Source organism: Sorex araneus, chromosome 8 (assembly GCF_027595985.1).
Source record: "Sorex araneus isolate mSorAra2 chromosome 8, mSorAra2.pri, whole genome shotgun sequence".
Lineage (NCBI taxonomy): Eukaryota > Metazoa > Chordata > Mammalia > Eulipotyphla > Soricidae > Sorex > Sorex araneus.
Window position 1 is genome coordinate 46,799,862 of NC_073309.1, and position 18,448 is coordinate 46,818,309.

The 18,448-nt window shown below is 54.9% G+C and overlaps 1 protein-coding gene across 1 annotated transcript; it reads right to left on the reverse strand.

Annotated features, from left to right (window-relative positions):
- Positions 1-44: 44 nt before the first annotated feature.
- CADM4 (cell adhesion molecule 4) lies at positions 45-15,496 on the reverse strand. Its single transcript, XM_055145190.1, has 9 exons — positions 15,346-15,496; positions 5,148-5,294; positions 4,714-4,866; positions 4,331-4,465; positions 3,696-3,860; positions 3,499-3,589; positions 2,310-2,482; positions 1,423-1,551; positions 45-400 (listed from the first exon to the last, which is right to left on the reverse strand). Exons 1-9 carry the CDS (start codon positions 15,407-15,409, stop codon positions 291-293), a joined length of 1,167 nt encoding a protein of 388 aa, XP_055001165.1. The 5' UTR covers positions 15,410-15,496; the 3' UTR covers positions 45-290.
- Positions 15,497-18,448: the final 2,952 nt, after the last annotated feature.

Sequence of the window (18,448 nt, forward strand, 5' to 3'; positions counted from 1 at the left end):
GGGGTGCTGTCTTTCCCCCAGTTATCTTCCCCAACCCACTCCCTACTGCCCTCCCTGGACGTGGTGGGTTTGGACCTTTGGTCCCTGAACCCCCCGGGGGACCCAGACCCCTGGGCCCTCATTTCTGGCTCGGTCAGAGACCCAGGCCTCCGACATCCCCATCCCTGCCCAAACGTCTGAGGTGTTAGTGGTGGGGGGAGATGCCCACCATCCCAGACTCTGGTCAATGTCTTTGCAGCTGGCAGTGGGGTCGACCCCTGCCCAGACCCAGGCCTGGGGTGAAGGTGGGGTCAGATGAAGAATTCTTCTTTCCTCTTGTGTCCATCACTGCCATTGAGGAAGGCTTCTCTGGCTTCTCCTTGCTCATCCAAGCCGCTGGCCTCGTGGGTCAGATAGGAGCCTGAGTGGGGGGACAAGTCCCAGTGGAGGAGGCAATGGGGACACAGGAGAGGGGCAAAAGTGATGACAAGGGCAGGCAGATAAGACAGAATGGAGGGAGAGAGAGAGGAAGAACACAGCAGAGCCAGGGAATAGGAAAATGGGGCCAGAGAGAGGTAAATGCAGAATTAGGAATCCTGACAGTCAAAGTGGCAAAGAGCAACCCTTCACCTGTATTCATTTTTTTTTCTGGGGTCACACCTGGCAATGCACAGGGGTTACCTCCTAGCTTTGCACTCAGGAATTACTCCTGGTGGTGCTCAGGGGACCATATGGGATGCTGGGAATCAAACCCGGGTTGGCCCCATGCAAGGCAAATGCCCTACCCACTGTACTATCGATCCAGCCGCTAACAATATTTTTTTTTGCTCGTATTCATTTTCCTGATAGTATTCCCCTGCTCAACTCCCAACTAGCCCATTAATTTGGAAGATAAATTGTACTTGTGATTTTGTTTTTGGGCCACACCTGGCGATGCTCAGGGCTGACTCCTGGCTCTGTGCTCATGGATCACTCCTAGCAGGCTCGGGGGACCATATAGGGTGCCAGGGATTGAATCCCGGATCAGCAACATGCCAGGCAAGTGCCCTAATCTGTTGTACTATCACTCGGGTCCTAAGATAAATTATTTTATTTAAACCCATGGCCTTTATTTTGCATCAAAGTTTCACCTGCTTCTGAGTCTAGGACTGAAAAAATAATTACTGAAGTCTCCTCTTTCCTTCCCTTCTCCATTTTTGCAGTGGTGCCAGGGATTGAACCCAGGGCCTCACACATGCAAACCACATTCTCTACAACTGAGCAACATTCCAGGCCCTCACTTAGAATCTTGGCCTTTAAGGGGGTTTGAAAGCCTGTATATATTCTCCAGCCTCTGATGATCTCACCTCTGCTTCCTTCTTTGGAGTCTGGCTTTGGATTCAGCCCTTTCCAGACTTCCCAGGTAACCGTACCCTCTCTGAACTCAGACCCCAGCCCACTCACCCTTCTGCCGGACGGAGCACCAGACCATGCCCACCAGTACACAGATGATCAAAAACACCAGTAGCGCCAGGATGCCACCCACAATGGCGTAGGGCACTGATGTCTGAGCCTCTACCACTGCACCAGGGTCTGGCAGAGAGACAGAAACAGGTCAGTAGCAGAGAAAGGTGCAGCTTGGTCCCACCTCTGCCAACCTCTTAGAGCATCCTGCTGTCCAATCCAGAGGCACCTTTAGAAGCCACGTCCCTTGAATGGCTGTCCCCAGGTACCTCTATGGATCTCCACCCTGTCCAGATGCTTCACCCTCTCCAGGAAGTTGATTTTTGTTTTCCAGGGTTTTTAACTGGCCCTGAACCCCCATGCTAACACCTGCTTCGAGCTTCCCCCTCCCCCCAAACTGAAGCTGCACATATCCCTTTTCATCGGATGCTGTTTCTTCTCGTGTCCAATCTTTTCCGTTTCCTCTAAAACACTCCAGGTTTTAAAAATACTGCACCAGGGTCTACCAATTCTTAAATCCTTGCTCCCAGCATCAGACAGCTAAACACATTACATCTTTTTTCTTAGAGGCCATTCCAACCACCTTTTAATCTTTTGTTCATATTTCCATCATAACAACCATGGCTTCTTTCCATTTTGTCGAGGAGAAATGTGAGTGGTTGGTATCCCATCCAGATGTGTGTGGGCCAGGATGTTGCTGAATCTGAATGGAGACCCCTGTCTCGCCCCAGTGGCTACTGAGCCCCATTCAGAATTATCCTTTGCATTGGTCTCAGTTTAAAGCGCTACTCTAGGCCTTTAGATGGTCCCTTCCCAAGGACCAAGCAGGGTAACCGGCCCACTTCGTGGCCCAGCCCCCCAATCAAACCTGCCCAGCTGGCCCTCACCATAGACCACGAGTACGTAGAGCGCCCTCGCGTGGCCGTGTTTGTTGGACGCCTCACACGTATAGGTGCCGTTATCTGCAGATACCAGGCCCGGCAATGTTAGCGTCTCTCCAACAGCCTCAGCCCGCTCAGGCAAAGACTCATTTCCACGGTTCCAGCGGATCTGGTTTGGCCTAAGAGGGAGTAAAGCATTATGAGAATTAAGGGCATTGGTCCAGCACCCAATTAATTTTGACTTTTCAAGGAATTGGGACTTACAGCTTCTACCTCCTGGGGATCTCAAATAAGAGAGTTCCTACTAATCCTTTGCTTTCGAGAAAAACCAACAGTCCTGTGCTCAGCTTCCATCCATCATCATGATCTCAGGAATTATAGCCTCCCCAGTGCATTCAATCCTCAGAATCCAGAAATCTGGAGTCCCACAACCTCCTTCCCCTGGGTCTAGTCCTCCCTCAAAACTCGAAAGTCAGGCCAAAGTGATAGTATAGCAGGGAGGGCATTTGCTTTGCACATGGACGACCTAGGCTCAACCCCCAGCATCCCATATGGTCCCCTAGACACCACCAGAAGTGATCCCTGAGCAGAGAGCCAGGAGTAAATCCTGAGCACTGCCGGTGTGTCTCAAAAACAAGAAAGAAAGAAAGAAAGAAAGAAAGAAAGAAAGAAAGAAAGAAAGAAAGAAAGAAAGAAAGAAAGAAAGAAAGAAAGAAAGAAAGAAAGAAAGAAAGAAAGAAAGAGAAAGAAAGAAAGAAAAAGAAAGAAAAAGAGAAAGAAAGAAAGAAAAGAAAGAAAGAAAGAAAGAAAGAAAGAAAGAAAGAAAGAAAGAAAGAAAAGAAAGAAAGAAAGAGAAAGAAAGAAAGAAAGAAAGAAAGAAAGAAAGAAAGAAAGAAAGAAAGAAAGAAAGAAAGAAAGAAAGAAAGAGAGGGAGAAAGAAAGAAATCAGGCTGGTGCAATAGTGTAGCAGGTAGGGCATTTGCCTTGCATGAGGGCAACTCAGTTTTGATCTCTGGCAACCCACATGGTCCCCCAGCACTGTCAAGAGTGATTCCTGAATGCAGAGCTGGGAATAACCCCTAAGCACTACTGGGTGTGCCATCTCCCAAAAGAGAAGAATCAGAAGTCCAGACTCCAGCCATCTCTGTTTGCCCACTGTCCTCCCCAGAGCGACAATTATTCAGCCAATGCTCACCTGGGGTTCCCTGTTACAGCACATGTCAGCACCAACGTGTCTCCCTCCCTCGCCACAGCTTGGGAGGCATGGATGCGAGCTGTCGGGGAGTCTGTGGGGCAGATATGAGGAAGAAGAGTGATTTCCCCCTCTCCCCTCCCCGCCCCTATAGCACTAGGGTCTTAGGACCACCCCATCCAGGCCCTAGCGGCACTTACACTGCACATCCAGCACGTATTGCGTCTGCTTGCTGTGTCCGGAGGGCAGCGCCTGGTTCTGCGCCTCACAGATGACGATGCCGCCGTCATCCTTGCGGTCCACGCGAAACCGCACGGTGCTCGCCACGCTCCAGACTTTACCATTTTCCTGGCCGCTGCTCACGCCTGTCAAGCCCAGCCTTACAGTCAGGCTCCGCCCGCCCACCGAGACAACCGCAGCCAATCCCAAAGGAAGCGATCAGCAAAGCCCCGCCCCTGACTAGAGGCCCCGCCTCCCACCCGCAAAGCCCCAACCCCCCTCAGCTCTGCTCACAACCCCTCCCACAGCTTCTCCCCGCTCAGCTATCAATTCACTCTTTTTAATTTATTTTTTATTTTATCAGAGGCATGGTGATTTACAATACTGCTAATGACACATCACACCCTCCACCAGAGCATCCACTTCCCTCCATCATTATCTCAGTATCGGTCAGTTCTGTAGCTACATATTGATTGAGGGCTTGGTGTAGGCTGACCTCGTTCTAGTCTGCAGGCTCTGCTGACAGGTAAAACCACCGCCCTTGCCCAAGCCTGGCCTCCTGGAGCCCCGACCTTTCTCGAATCTCACCCCTGCCCTTACCACCCCAAGTAAGTACCTTTCAACTCCTTGCGGTCCCTGTACCAGCGCAGGGTGGCCGCAGGGCGAGACCGCGGGACCAGACAGCTAAGCTCTACCTCGCCGCCCTCCACCGCCTGCTCCCGGACCTCCACCACGGGATTCTCTGGCGCCACTGCCGTAGAGAGAAAAGGGTCAGGGTGGGCCACCAAAAGAGGCGCTGAAGTGGGGTCCAAGTGACCAGGCTGCAGAATCCCGGGGACCAGAGGAAACAAGGGTCTCGGGTGGCAAGAGCCAACAAATGTTTGAGAACAGATGTCAAAATGGGAGGCCTTGGGCAGGAAATAGTTGTCAGGATAGAGTCAGGCCTCGGGATAAGGGATGAGCAGAGTTGTGGGTCCCTGGAGTGGGGTGTGCTGTTACCCAGGACTGTGAGTGTGGCAATCTGGTGGTGGGTGTCCTCTGTATAGAGTTGGCAGAAATAGCCCCCCTCGTCCTCCAGGCGGGCATCGGAGAGGCGGATCCGAACCCGACGTGGGGAGAACTCCTCGAGCTGGAAACGCTCGTCCTTCAGGGCTAGTGAGAGAAAAGCGGCAGCAGTCAGGAGGCCCTGGTCTCATCAGTCCTGGTCTGGCCATCACCAGGGGGCTGGCCTCCGACCTTGGGGTCTCCTGTGAGACTAAGGGGAGATAATACCTTTAGGGACCCAAAATGATTCAGGCCTTCATGCCCAAAGGACCAGGAGTCCAGCACCCCAGTCCACCTCCCAACTCAGGCCTGGGAGCCTGGACATCTCCTCTCTGTCCTATGGGGAACACTCAAGTCAGGGCCTAATCCTCTCCTCTCTCAGGACTCACCTCGGGTGCCATTGAAGAAAAGGGTCTGCCGGGCTGGGTTCTGAATGACAACGATGGACCCATCGTACTGGTGCAGACGGCAGGTGATCTCGGCCACTCCGCCCTCAGCCACTGTCACATTCTCCGTCTGTACTTCCTGTCCTGCCCCTGGGCCAGCAGACAGAGACTCACCGAAGGCTGCAGTGCAGTCTCTTCCTTCTCTCCCCAAGCCTGCAGTCCCACTCCTGCCCGTTCTCATGCCCTCTGTTACACCCAGCATTTCTGGAGACTTAGAATTCAAGGAGGGAGTAAAACCAGCATGTGAACACACAGAGACCAGGGGAAGAGAAGCAGGAAGAGACCAGGGGGAGAGAAGCAGGACTGCCAGGGGAGACTGGTGTTCAGAGAAGGTTCTGGAAGAAAGCTCTAGGTATATTCTCTCTTATTTTACTTATATTTTGTTTCAGGGCCATACCCAGTGGCACTCAGGGCTTATTCCTGGCTCTTTGCTCAGGGGTTGTATCTGGCGGTGCTCAGGGGCCTATGTGGTGCCAGGGATCAAACCGGGGTTTGATTTGAGCAAGCACCCAAACCCCTGTACTGTCTCTCCAGCCCCCCAAACTTTATGTTTTAAAGAGCAACCAGGAGTGGGGCTGGAGCAATAGCACAGCGGGTAGGGCATTTGCCTTGCACGTGGCCGACCCGGGTTCGATCCCCAGCATCCCATATGGTCCCCAGAGCACCTCTGGGAGTAATTCCTGAGCACAGAGCCAAGAGTAACCCCTGTGCATTGCTGGGTGTGACCCAAAAAGAAAAAAAAAAGAGCAACCAGGAGTTCAGTAGGGAGGGGAAACTGGTAGGTGATCCCATCTGGGCACGTGTGGGAGCTTGTTTGCAAAGATGCTGTGGATAAGCTGACTTGGCTTCTCCTCCCATGAGGGATGCACTCTGAGCCCTGTTTTGCTTTGTTTTGGGGCCACACCCAATGGTTCTCAGGGCCTACTCCTGGCTTAGTGTTCAAGGATCACTCCTAGCAGGGCTTGGAGGATTCTCTGGGGGGCTGGGGATCAAACCCAGGTCTGCCACATGCAAGGCAAGCTCTCTGGTCCTGTAGGACTTTTCCTTACAGCAGCTAAACTTCCCCAATAAGTCCCTGAGGGAAGGGTAAGGGTTAGATTTACAGTCATAATGGGGCCCAGGAGTAGTCCGGAGCAAACAAGGTGTGGCCCAAACACACTCCTCGCCAATAATAAAAATCAATTTAAAACAATAAGAGGGCTTTCCACAGAGCCAGGAAGAGTTCAAAGGACTGAGTGCATCTTTGCACCTGGGAGGCCTAAGTGGGGGCCCGGCACTGCATGGTCGCTGAGCACCAAGGGTATGACTCAAACTCCTCCCCCACAAAAGTAATTTTTGATTTTGTTTTGGGGCCATAACCATCAGTACTCAGGGCTTACTCCTGGTTCTGCATTCCAAGGATTAATCCTGGTAGGTTCAGGTGATTAAACTTGGGTTGCAGGGCATGCACCCTACCTGCTGTACTATCACTTTGACTTCCCCAAAAACACTTTTTCAAAAACTTCACAGAGGCTGGAGTGATAGTACAGTATTTGCCTTGCAAGCAGCTGACTCAGGGCACCAGGGTAGTCAGGGTACAGTGGGTAGAGCGTTTGCCTTGCATGAGGCCGACCCGGGTTCTATCCCTGGCGTTCCATATGTTCCCCTGAGCACTGCCAGGAGTGATTCCTGAGTGCAGAGCCAGGAGTAATCCCTGAATATCTCTGGATGTGACCCCCCCAAAAAAAAAGCAAAAAAAAAAATTCCAAAACAAACAGCCAACTCAGATTTGATCCTGGCATCCCATAAGGTCTCCTGAAACTGCCAAGAGTAATCCCTGAGCCCAGAGCCAGGAATAAGCCCTGAGCACTGCTGTGTGTCGCTCCAAAACCATAACAAAACAAAACAAAACAATTCACATAATGGTCACGCACCACTTTTTTTTAAAAAAAGAAGAAAAAAAAAGGACATTGGCAATGGAATTATGTTCTTGGGAAACCACCAATAACAGCACTGTAAATTCCAGAATCTCAATCAATAAAAAAAAAATTAAGAAAAAAAGAGAAAGTATGTGGAGGTGCCCTAGGATGATATGATGAGGAAAATGACGCAAAGTCACCCTTGTCATGGCCACATGCAGGTGGGTGAGACCCTCTGGAATTCTTCGGCCCATACCAGTCAACTAAGTATACCAGTGACTCCACTGATGGCATGTGGAGTAGAAGAATCACCCAGCTTAATACGATCCCATTTCCTGACCCACAAATAATGACAAGCTATTCTTAAAAGGTTGCTGTTTTAAGACAGTAAAAAAAAAAAATTGGCATAAAATCAGTGACAAGTGTGCAATAAAACAGGTATTAGGTAGATGCTGTGCCAGACCCACGGCGACTTCTATTTCACTGTCACAGTACTTGAGGTAAGCACTATTCTCACCCACTACCTCCCCCAATTCCCACTGTAATGAGAGCATTGATCCAAAGAGAGAAAATGACTTGTCCACGGTCACAGTGTGAGAGCAGCAAAGTCCAAACGTGCATTCCACCCGCTACTTCCATTTCTGGCCCTGGCATTCACTCCGGACTTCCCTGGGGGAAAAACTGCCAGCGCACAGGAAGGAGGTATGCTAGGCTGTCAAAGGGCCACAGATGTCAAACACAAGGATTTGCTCTTTGGAAGGGTCACACATGGGGTGCTCAGAGTTCAAATCCAGGGCTCCTTATGACAAGCATATGGTGTCTCCCTGGCCCCCTGAATTCACTTTCTTTTTCTTCCTTTTTGGTCACATTGGCAATGCTCAGGGGTTACTCCTGGTTCTGCACTCAGGAATCACTCCTGGTGTTGCTCGGGGCACCCTATGGGATGCTGGGGATTGAACCTGGGAAGGCAAATGCCCTCCCCATTGTACTATCACTCCTGCCCCAGGATTCATGTTTATCCAAAAGTGGAGGTCCTGGAGCAGGAAAGGACTGTGAACTAAACTGGCTGTTTACCCTGAAAAACAGCAAAACTCTCTTTTTGTTTCCCTTCCAGTGTGCCTTAGAGTCTAGTCTCATGCATTCCTTTGAGTAGTTCCTGAATAGCAGATAGGTTTTCAGGGTCAGCGTGCCCAGAGATGAGTCAGATGAGTTCTCTGGCCTGAAATCCTCCAGTATTTATGGGAAGAGACACAAATAGCAAAAGCGCTATGTTCCCTGCAAGCGAGACAGGTGAGCTGAAGTGGGGGCTAAAAACTGGAAAAGGTTAATTCTGGGAAATAGAATCAGAGACAGCAATTTTCTCATCCTGACATGCATTTGGGCCTTTTACCTTAGGAAATGAACCCTGACTGTACTTTAGGGCTGCCCAATTATCCAGCAGAAAGCAACATTTTCCAGATTCCCTTGAAATTTAGTGATGCCATATACTAATGTTGTGTCCATTTTGATATAAGTAAACATATAATGTGGTAATGTAAGAGAACTTCCTAAAGAACGGGGCCAAGTTCTTTTCTATTAGGTCATCTTGGTGTTTCCTGCAACTAGGATCTGATGGCTGACTTCCAGCAGCCATCTTGGACCATGAGGACAGAGTGATGGTGGACCAAGAGTTGGCGGATGCCTGAATCTCTGTGGAAGCTGCCATAAAAGTCCTAGATACCTACTTCTGGACTTTGTTATGTCTACATAGAATATTTTGTATATCTAAGCCACTCTTAGGGGCTAGGTCAACCCCTAATATCAAACCTCCTGGAATATCAAATCGCACATGTTCAATTCTGCCTCCAATAGTTTCCTCTCTGTGTTTTCTCCATCTCAGTAAATGTCACATCCACCCCCCTAGTGGCTCAGGCCCCAAACCTGGAAATTGTCCAAATTCTCCTCCCTTCCCTCATCTCCGACCTCCATTTCATCAGCAAGATCTAGCCATTCTACCTCCACAACAGATGCCAAATCCATTCGCTCTCTCTTGCCAGCACCTAGTCCAACGACATAACCTATGACCTGGATCCTTTTACAGTTTCTCCATTTCCTTGCTTGCCACCCCCAGCCGCCCCAGGTCACCCTCTACACAGCAGCCTGATGGGTTTTTAAAAACAGTAAAATCACAGGTCAGGAGACAATACAGAGGTTAGATTGGGGCTGGAGCGACGGTACCGTGGGTAAGGTGCCTGCCTTGCATGAGGCCGACCTGGGTTGGATCCCTGCTATCTCATATGGTCCCCCAAGCACCTCTTAGGAGTGATTCCTGAGTACAGAGCCAAGAGTAACCCCTGAGCAACACCAGGTGTGGCCCCCAAACAAAAAATAAATAAAAACCAATAGTTAGACTGCCTGCCTACCATGCACCTGACCAGATTAGATTCCTGGCACCACACAGTCCCCTGAGCATCACCAGCTACATCCCTGGAGGTCCCCAGAACCATCAGGGTGGCCCGACTATCCCCTGCACCAAGATCCTGTGCAGGGTCACATTCTTGGGTTCCTGCACTGACCCTACTGGCCCTATAGGCTAAGAATCACCAGTGAGCACTGTTTGGGAGCACCCCAACAATCCAGCAACTCAGATCAAGTCACCTGCTTACTTCCATCAAGGCTGCCTGTTACATGAACGCCTGAGTGTGGCACTGACCAACACCTCCGTACTGCTCTCCGGCTTCACTGACCGTGGTGGCCCGGGGGCACCCTGGGCTTATTTCCACCCCCATGAACATTGCTCCCCCATCAGTCCTGAGGGTGCCCCCGACCCCATTCTTCTCTGGGAGCATCTTCGCAGCTCCCCCAAGAGCTGCTCTCAGCTCTGCCCCTCACCTCCCCAGTACTTCCTGTTTCCTTGAGGCATTTTCTTTCCACTGTGGAAATGTCACAGACATCATTTCACTAATTGGCTCGCTCGTTTAAGGCCTGTCTCCCCCACCCCATGAAGGCAGGGCTGTGATATCCCGGCTCTGCTGACTGTTGCACCCCTGCAAGTGTCCTGATGCTCCATCTCATTTCAGGCTCATTTCCATGCTCCCCGGGAACATCCTAATTCCCGTGATTCTTTTTAGTGGGGGAAAGGTGGTTCGGGACCGCATTTGGAGGTAATCATGCGCAGCAGGGGTTATTCCTGCCTCTGTGCTCAGGAGATGGCAGAGCCTGGGGGACCCTATGTGGCGCTGGCACCAGGGGCAGCCACAGGCCAGGTGAGCACCTTAACTCCCTGCAGAATCTCTCCAGCCCGCTTCTCTTCATCTCCAACACCGGGGTTGATCCAGCCTGGACGACTCACCATCTAAGCGATCTTCCGAGCCTCAGCCGGCCTGGCGGTAAAGTGGGGGAGATGCCAGACCCGCCTCCTAGGGGTCGGCTCAGAGCCCAGAGCCCAGACAGCCACAAAGCACTGGTCAGCACAATTTCCCAAGGCTGGAGCCCACCTGCATGCTGGCCTGTGTGCCTGAGTCACCTGGAAGCCTGTCCATAAATTGGGGAGATCAGGGCTAGCCCCCACCCCCCTCCCCATTTTACAGATGTGGAGAATAAGGTCCAGAGGTCTCGGGCATGTTAGTGGCAGAAATTCTACATCTCTCGGGAACCACCAGGACCCCTGGATCTGGCCCCCTCCCACCCCACTGATCCCTGTTCTCTGCTTGAGGGTGCACATGGGGTGAGGGGGGGGCATTGTTTTGTTCCCTCCCCCTCCTGAGGAGTCAGTAACCAACAGTGTCTGTGCCTGGAATATTAATGTCCCATGAGCTTTTGTTTCAGGGGCTGGGGGGTGGTGAGGCGGGACTTTCTGGTCAGAGAGGGGCTGAGCTTTGGGGACAGGGGTGCTGGCCCTTTAAACTGTGTTGACAGCCTGCAGTCGTCATGGGGATGGTGAGTGGAAAGCGGGCCAGAGTGTGGGAGACTGAGGCTGAGCGGGTGATATGGAGAGACTCAGAACCTAGGACTCTCCCCCTCACACCAGGACTGCCACCCGCCAGGGCCTCGGCTCCCTGGACCCGGGGCTGCCCTGGCTCCCCAAGCCTCCCGCCGACAGGACCAGGCACCTGGCTTCTCCACATCCTCCTCCCTCGGACCCAGGAGTTGGGCCCCGGCCCCTCCTCCTACAGACCCAGGAGCCTGGGGTCCAGCGCACACAGCTGGTGGATGTTTCCACGGAAACCAAGTGAGGTGGGGGAGCGCTTCCTGGGTCCTGAATCGGCGTGTACCCAAGGGAGGCTCAAGGTCACAGTTCCGGGAAGGTCACAGCCACCAGGTCTGTGCCCGCTCCCCAGGGGCTGGTGGCAGCCGGCCTCCTTCTCCCATTGCCTCCCCTCAGGAGGTGGTACGTCCCTGCATCCTGACCGAGCCCCCCTGCAGCCCCCCACCAGTGGCGGAGTCCGAACATCCTTGCACAAAGCATCAATTCTTCCCAGCTCAGCCTTGTGAAGGCGCCTGTATTCGCAGGACCTGGCCATCGGGGTCTCAGCTCCCCCCTCTCAGAAACCTGCAGTGGGATCCCCCGGCCCCGTCCTTGCAGGACTCAGAAGTCTGTCTCTCCACCACGACCCCTCCCTCCCTCAAGACCCCAGCCCCTCCTCTCTCAGACCCAGGAGCTCAGCCCCCCAGGCCCCTCCCTCAGACCCCAAGGTCCCAGCCCCCAACCCTTCCTCCCTCAGACCCTGAAGTCCAGGTTCCAAACTTCTCCCTCAGACAATTGAAGTTCAGGTTCTTGCCTCTTCCCTCAGACCTTGAAGTTCTGGTTCCTACCGCTTTCCTCAGACCCTGAAGTCTAGGTTCCCACCTTGCCTCAAGACTCTGAAGCTCAGATTCTCAGCCTCCTCCCTCAGACCCTGGAGCTCAGATTCTCAGCCTCCTCCCTCAGACTCTGGAGCTCAGGTTCTCAGCCTCCTCCCTCAGACCCCCCTCCCCTGCCCCCTGAGCTCAGGTTCTCAGTCTTTCTCTCCTGGAAAATTTTGACTCTCAGTTCACAGTCACTGCCCCCTGGCCCCCGCCCTGACCAAAGCCCTGCCTGCCCAGCCCTCTGTCCCCTTATCGAATGCCCCAGGCATGGGATGGGGGCGTCAGGGTGAGTCAGCAGCCTCACATACAAAGTCCCCCTGTGGCCCCCACATTCCTGAGATATTCAGAACTCTCCAGATTCTGGGCCTCGGGCCCAGTGGTGGGGTGGGGACCTCCGGAGGTCCCCTCTGGATGTGGGGTCAGGGGAGGAATTCCTGTTTGGGACAGGACGCAAGCCAAGTGGGCACTGAGCACCCACTGTCCTCCCGGCACCCCATGGGCTCCAGTCAGCCCCTCCCTGGGAGGGTCGAGGCCCTTGTCCCTGGAGGTGCATGCAGGGGACCCACAGGGTGGGGGGCTAGTGGGTGCGGGTGCTGGGGTCCTGGTGCCATAGGCCTTTGGGCGCTGGCAATTCCGCCTGCGTCCAGCCACCCCCCCACCGCACCCCGGAAAGAAAGCTGCCTTTGTGTTCTCTGAGGGATGAGGGACGGCGACAGGCCAGGCTCGCACGCCATTAACCCACCCAACCACTGGCCCGGCTGTGCGCAAGGCCTTGGAATCCACTCCCAGGCTTTGAGCCGTGAGGGGACACTCAGGTGTGTGTGTGGGGGGCAGGAATCAGTGACTGCTCCCAAGAGCGGTCTCTAGGTAATTCATGGTGGGGATGCCCCGGCCTCCACCGCCTGCTCCTGACCTTACTTTAGCCAGAAAAGTGAGTGTTCGGGAGACCAACAAGATCCCTGATCCCCAGGATCAACAACCTCTGGGTGTTTAACACGGCCCCCCAATACAGCATCCCACTTCCAATGCCTCCTAACGCTCAACAACCCCACTTCTCCTTTCCAGGAATGTATTTGTTACTTCCTGTTTCCGTTCTGTCTCTGATCTTGGGGCCCCTATCACACACACACACACACACACACACACACACACACACACACCCCTTCAGCATAGAGCATAAATCTCGGCCCCCTGTCCTGGGATGTTCTGCAGGAGGGTGCACCCAGGGACGCATTTTTGAAAGGGCACAAAGGGAGCCCATCACCCCAACCCCGCTCCTGCAGGCTGGGCAAGGAGAGAGGGGTGACTCAGAGGAAAATGGCAGGGATCATTCTATACCCCCTAAAACCAAGGGAGGAAGGGCGGGCAGAATGAGGTTTTGTTGACCGTTCAGAAATCTCCAGTGACCAGAAAGCCCGCAGAGCCATCTGAGCTCAAGGGGGTTGGGAGGGGCAGTTCCCGCCATCAGAGGGGAGTGGGAGGCGCAAGGACAGAACACCCAGAGACCCCCGTCCCCCAGCTCCCACGGGAGAAGCGCCCAGCGCCCTTTCTCCAGCGTGCAGAACACCACGGCCATTCCATTTAGGGAAAGTGCACAGGAGGAACCGGGGTGCCAGGAAGCAAGGCTTTTACATGAACCCAGTCTGGAGAGTTCCCGCCCGGAGGAAAGATTGGAACCGGGAAGATGGGCCCTTGAGCGGCTTCTGAGTCAGAGAACCCCGATCGCCAATAGCCGTGGCTCTAAGCTGCTGAGAGGTCAGAATTTAGGGTGTCCAAGAGTGTCCTAGAGTGCAAATGTGTCAGCACTTGCACAATGTCAGGAAGCTCGGTGCGAAGGCCACCGAGGTTCTAGAACCTGCAGGCGTCCAGCTGCCAAGGCCTGGGGAGTGTAGGCGCCTAAGAGCAGTGGGCACCCTAAAACCCGTTCCCTGAGGCCTTCATGCATGAGGATGAGAGGTTTGGGGAGGGAGGAAGGTGAGAATGCCAGAAAAAGATGATAATAATAAAGGAAGAAGAAAGGGGATGGAAATGTAGTGAGCCAAGCAAAAGACCCATCTGGGAAAGGACAGCGAGTCGGTGTTGGAGAAGGATGGGGGGGAGCCCAAGGTCTTCAGGGAGGGCAGTGGGAAGGGCCACAGTGACTGGTCAGCTTGGCCTCAAGCTCTGGGGCCAGAAACCCTCCTTGGGCTCCAAGCTGGGCCCCTCTAGGGCCAGGGAGTCTCACACCCTCTACAGACAGGACACGGGAGGCTGAATTGGCAGAGGTGGCGCGTGGCAGGTGTCGTGTCGAGAGCCAGGGTTTAAGCCCAGACACCCAATCCTGGGCCAGCTGGTGACCCCTCTCTCTGATTGGTGGACCTTGCAGCCCCCACCCCACCATCCCCACACCCACCCGGTGCATGGCCTTTGCCCCCAGGTGGGGCATGACCAACGGTGGGTGGGAGGCAGTGTCAGAGTGACTGTGGGTGACATGTCCTGACCTTGTCCCCCAGGCTCAGGGTCACTATCTCCAAGAGGGCTCCAGCTTGGCACAGTGGGTGAGAGAGGTCTGCAGAGCCCCCCTACCCCCAGAAGCCAGGGCCTGGGTGTGTGCCCTAGGAGGGCAGGTGCTGAATCCACGTGTGTGCCCACAGGCCGAGGTCCTCCCACACTCCCGCCACCCACATTCACACACATCCCTCCAGAGGCACCCGTTCCGGGGATGGTGGCTGTAAGCACAGGGAGGAAGGCGGGGAGATGAGACGGTGGGACAGGACAGGAGAGCAGGGGGAGCGCAGAGACCCGGGCATGCCAGAAAGACAGGACAGAGAGACAAGGAGATGGGACAGATGGAGGTGGCGAAACGGGTGACAGCGAGCCAGGGGCAGAGATGGAGGGCAGAAATACAGCGAGGTAAAGGATGAGGGGGACAGGGAGCAAGGGACAGAGGTGGGGGACAAAGACGGGACAGAGAGACGGGGAGCGGGAGGCAAGGAGAAACGGAAATAGAGCGAGGGAGGGGACAGGACTTGGAGACTGAGGGACAGAGGACAAGGGTAGGGGGACATGCAGGGAGAGCGAGGGACACAGACACAGCCAGCCAGAGGGACGCGGACAGCGGACAGAGGGACGGGCCGGAGAAGGCGGGCTGGGGCTGGGGGGGGGTGTGGGGGCGTCCGTGGGGGAGTGTCTCGGGCCCTTTGTCCCCGCGGGAGCGGGGCCTGTGCGGGGTGGGGGTGCTGCGGCACGGCGGCCGGGGCCCGCGCCCCCTCCCCCGCTCGCGGCGCCCGGCCCGCGCTGCGCTTTGTCCCGGGGAGGGGGCCCCGGCCCGGCCCCGCGCGCATTGTTCGGCCTCTGCGGCCCTGCACTCGCGGGGCTGTCACTGCGCCGCGCCCCGCGCCCGGACCCAGCCGGCCGGCCCCGGCCCCCGACCCTACCTGGCCCCGCCGCGGCCGCCCACAGCAGCAGCAGCGGCCACTGGAAGCGCCGGGCCCGGCCCATGGTGCCGCCGCCGCCGCCGCCGCCGCCGCCGCCACCGCCGCCGCCGCCGCCACCGCTCGCTCCGGGCTCGGCACCTGCACCGCCCGCGCCGCCCGCCCCGCCCCCGAGCCCCGCCCCCTGCCCACCCGGGGGCGGGGCCAGGGGCGTGTGTAGGCGGGGCCTGGACGGGGGCGGGGCCTGGTCGTGGGGGCGGGGCCGGCCGCGGGAGAGGCCGTGAGACCCCCGCGGGGGTCTGGGGCGCCCCCTCGGAGCTGCAGGGCCGGGCCGCGGCGCAGGGGCGCTGCGGCGGGGCAGGGTTGGCGGGTGCCCGTTGGGGGCGCCAAGTTAGGGGTGCTGGGGAAGGGGGATGGGCGCGTGGGTGGCGGTGAGGGCGAGGGTGTCACCTGCAGGGCGAGCGCGGGAGGGTGTGGTTGGCGGAGTGGAGGTGCGGGAAGGGCACCGCCAGGGGGAAAGTGCCGTGGGAGGGTGTGAGCGCGGACGGAGATGGGAGAGGGGTGTGGAGGGGGGAGTTCGGAGGCGCAGGTGAGTGCAAGGTGATCCTGGACAGGTGGGTGCAGGGGAAGGTGTCCGTGAGACGAAGAGAGGTGCACGTGTTCCCCAGGGGAAGGTGGTTGAAGGCGTGAGCGTTGCAGGAATGGGGGAGGGGGCGAACAGGGAAAGGTGACCCCGGATGGCCTGCGGACAGGTGAGTGGAAGTGAAGGTGTTACAGAGTGGCCAGACTGTCTCCATCCTGCTGTGCTCCGAGGCAGGCTCTCGACCTGAGCTAAGTTCCCAGCCCTCTGGGAGGGAAGGGACTGGCCGTGTGGGCAGGTCATTTCCAGGGCTGGGCAAGGCTGGGCCAGGTAGCCCCCGCCCTTTCTCCTGTTCTGACCCGAAACTCTCTGTATTTATGTCATTCCCAGGCAGGGTGCGGCTGGCGTCCCCTCTCCCCCACCCACTTCCTGTGCCAGTCTCTCTCTCTCTCTCTCTCTCTCTCTCTCTCTCTCTCTCTCTCTCTCTCTCTCTCTCTCTCTCTCTCTCTCTCTTTCTCTCTCTCTCTCTCTCCTCTCTCTCTCTCCTCTCTCTCTCCCTCTCCCTCCCTCCCTCCACCTCTTTCCTCTTTCCCCCCTCCCTCTCACCTGCCTAGTTTATCAGCTGGCCAGTCTTCGTGTCCAGGTCTCTCAGTGCCCTCTCCATGGGTGCTGCTGATCCCTCCAGACTCAGGTGCCTTCTGGATCCTGGGATGAGGGTCTGCAGACTAGGAAAGGCAGATCTGTGCCTCTCTCCCATGCCTGTTTCACAAACAAGTAAACTGAGATACCCCATCTATGACAATCATTCCTCTTTTTCTCTTTTCTTTTGGTTTTGGGGGCACACCTGCTGGCTTCTCAGAGATACTCCCAGCTCTGTGTTTTGAGGCAGGGGTGCCTGTGTATGTGTGTGTGTGTGTGTGGGGGGGAGGATGCCACTCTCTGCAATGCTGGGGATTGGACCTGGACCTCCCGCAGTGCTCATAGCTCAGCCCCTTGAGCTATCTCTCCAGACTCTTACTCTGTTTTGGGTTTTTTTTTTCTTTTGGGGTCACACCTGGTGATGCACAGGGGTTACTCCTGACTCTGCACTCAGGAATTAACCCTGGTAGTGCTCAGGGAACCATATGGGATGCTGGGAATCGAACCCAGGTTGGCCGCATGCAAGGCAAATGCCCTAGCTGCTGTGCTATTGCTCCAGCTCCACAGACTCTTACTCTGTATCACCATCACTCCCGAAGTATTCTACAGTGAGGCCTGAAAGTGCTCCAGTTACTGACAAGTCCTCAGTCCCCAGTTCCCAGCATCTTTCCTGCTCACCCCCCACCCCCGCCTCCCGTGTCCCATAGCTCTGAATCTGTCTTGCCTTCTCAACCTCCACTTATCTTGTTGTACTGTCTCTCCAGTCCCTTGAATACACTTTCTCTTTCTTTCTTTCTTTCTTTCTTTCTTTCTTTCTTTCTTTCTTTCTTTCTTTCTTTCTTTCTTTCTTTCTTTCTTTCTTTCTTCCTTTCTTCCTTCCTCTTTATCTTTTTTCTTTCTTCCTTTCTTTTTCTTCTTTTTTACTTCCTTTCCTTTATTCCTTCCTTCCTCTTTGCTTCCTTCCTTTCTATCTCTTTCCTTCCTTCTTTCTCTCCTTCCTTCCCTCCCTCCCTCCCTCCCTCCCTCCCTCCTTCCTTCCTTTCTTCCTTCCTTCCTTCCTTCCTTCCTTCCTTCCTTCCTTCCTTCCTTCCTTCCTTCCTTCCTTCCTTCTTTCCTTGTGGTAGTGCTCAGTTTGCTCCTGTTTCTGCACTCAGGGATCACTCCTGATGGGGCTGGGGTGCTGGGGATCAAACCCCAGTCGGCCATGTGAAAGTTAAGTGCTCTCTCCACAGTACTATAGCTCCAGTGTCCTTACTATGTTTGTAATGCTCCACATATATAAGGGATTTGGTTATTTGTTCTTCTCCCTTTGACTCACTTCACTCAACATGGTAGGCCCTTCAGTTCTGTTCAAGTCGCAGCAAGCCACATGATTTCATCTTTTCTTTTCTTTTTTTAAAAATTTGGGCCACACTGGCAGTGCTCAGGGGTTACTCCTGGCTCTGCACTCAGGAATTACTTCTAGCAGATTTGGGGGGACCACTGAAGTAAATCTATGGGGATCAATCTAGGTCAGCCTCATGCAAGGCAAATGCCCTACCACTGTACTATCGCTCTGACCCCTCATCTTTTCTTATTCTGTCTTTCAATAAAAACATTCACTTCAGAGGCTGGAGTGATAGCACAGCAGGTAGGGCATTTGCCTTGCATGTGGCCAACCCGGGTTCGATCCCCAGCACCCCATGTGGTCCCCTGAGCTCCACCAGAAGTAATTCCTGAGTGTAGAGCCAGGAGTAACCCCTGTGCATCGCTGGGTGTGACCCAAAAAGCAAAAAAGAAAAAACAAACAACAAAAAAAGCATTTATTTCAGGGTCCAAAGTGATAGTACAGTGAGTAGGGTGTTTGCTTTGCACATGGCCAACCTAGGTTCAATCCCCAGCATCCCA

What these genes read in the sequence shown, in the direction of transcription:
- CADM4 (XM_055145190.1), bottom strand. Translation starts at nt 15,409, where the DNA reads ATGGGCCGGGCCCGGCGCTTCCAGTGGCCGCTGCTGCTGCTGTGGGCG. An exon ending in TTTCTTCAATGGCACCCGAG is followed by an intron (nt 4,867 to 5,147) that starts GTGAGTCCTGAG and finishes TTCTCTCACTAG; the next exon opens with CCCTGAAGGACGAGCGTTTC. An exon ending in GGACCGCAAGGAGTTGAAAG is followed by an intron (nt 3,861 to 4,330) that starts GTACTTACTTGG and finishes TGGGCTTGACAG; the next exon opens with GCGTGAGCAGCGGCCAGGAA.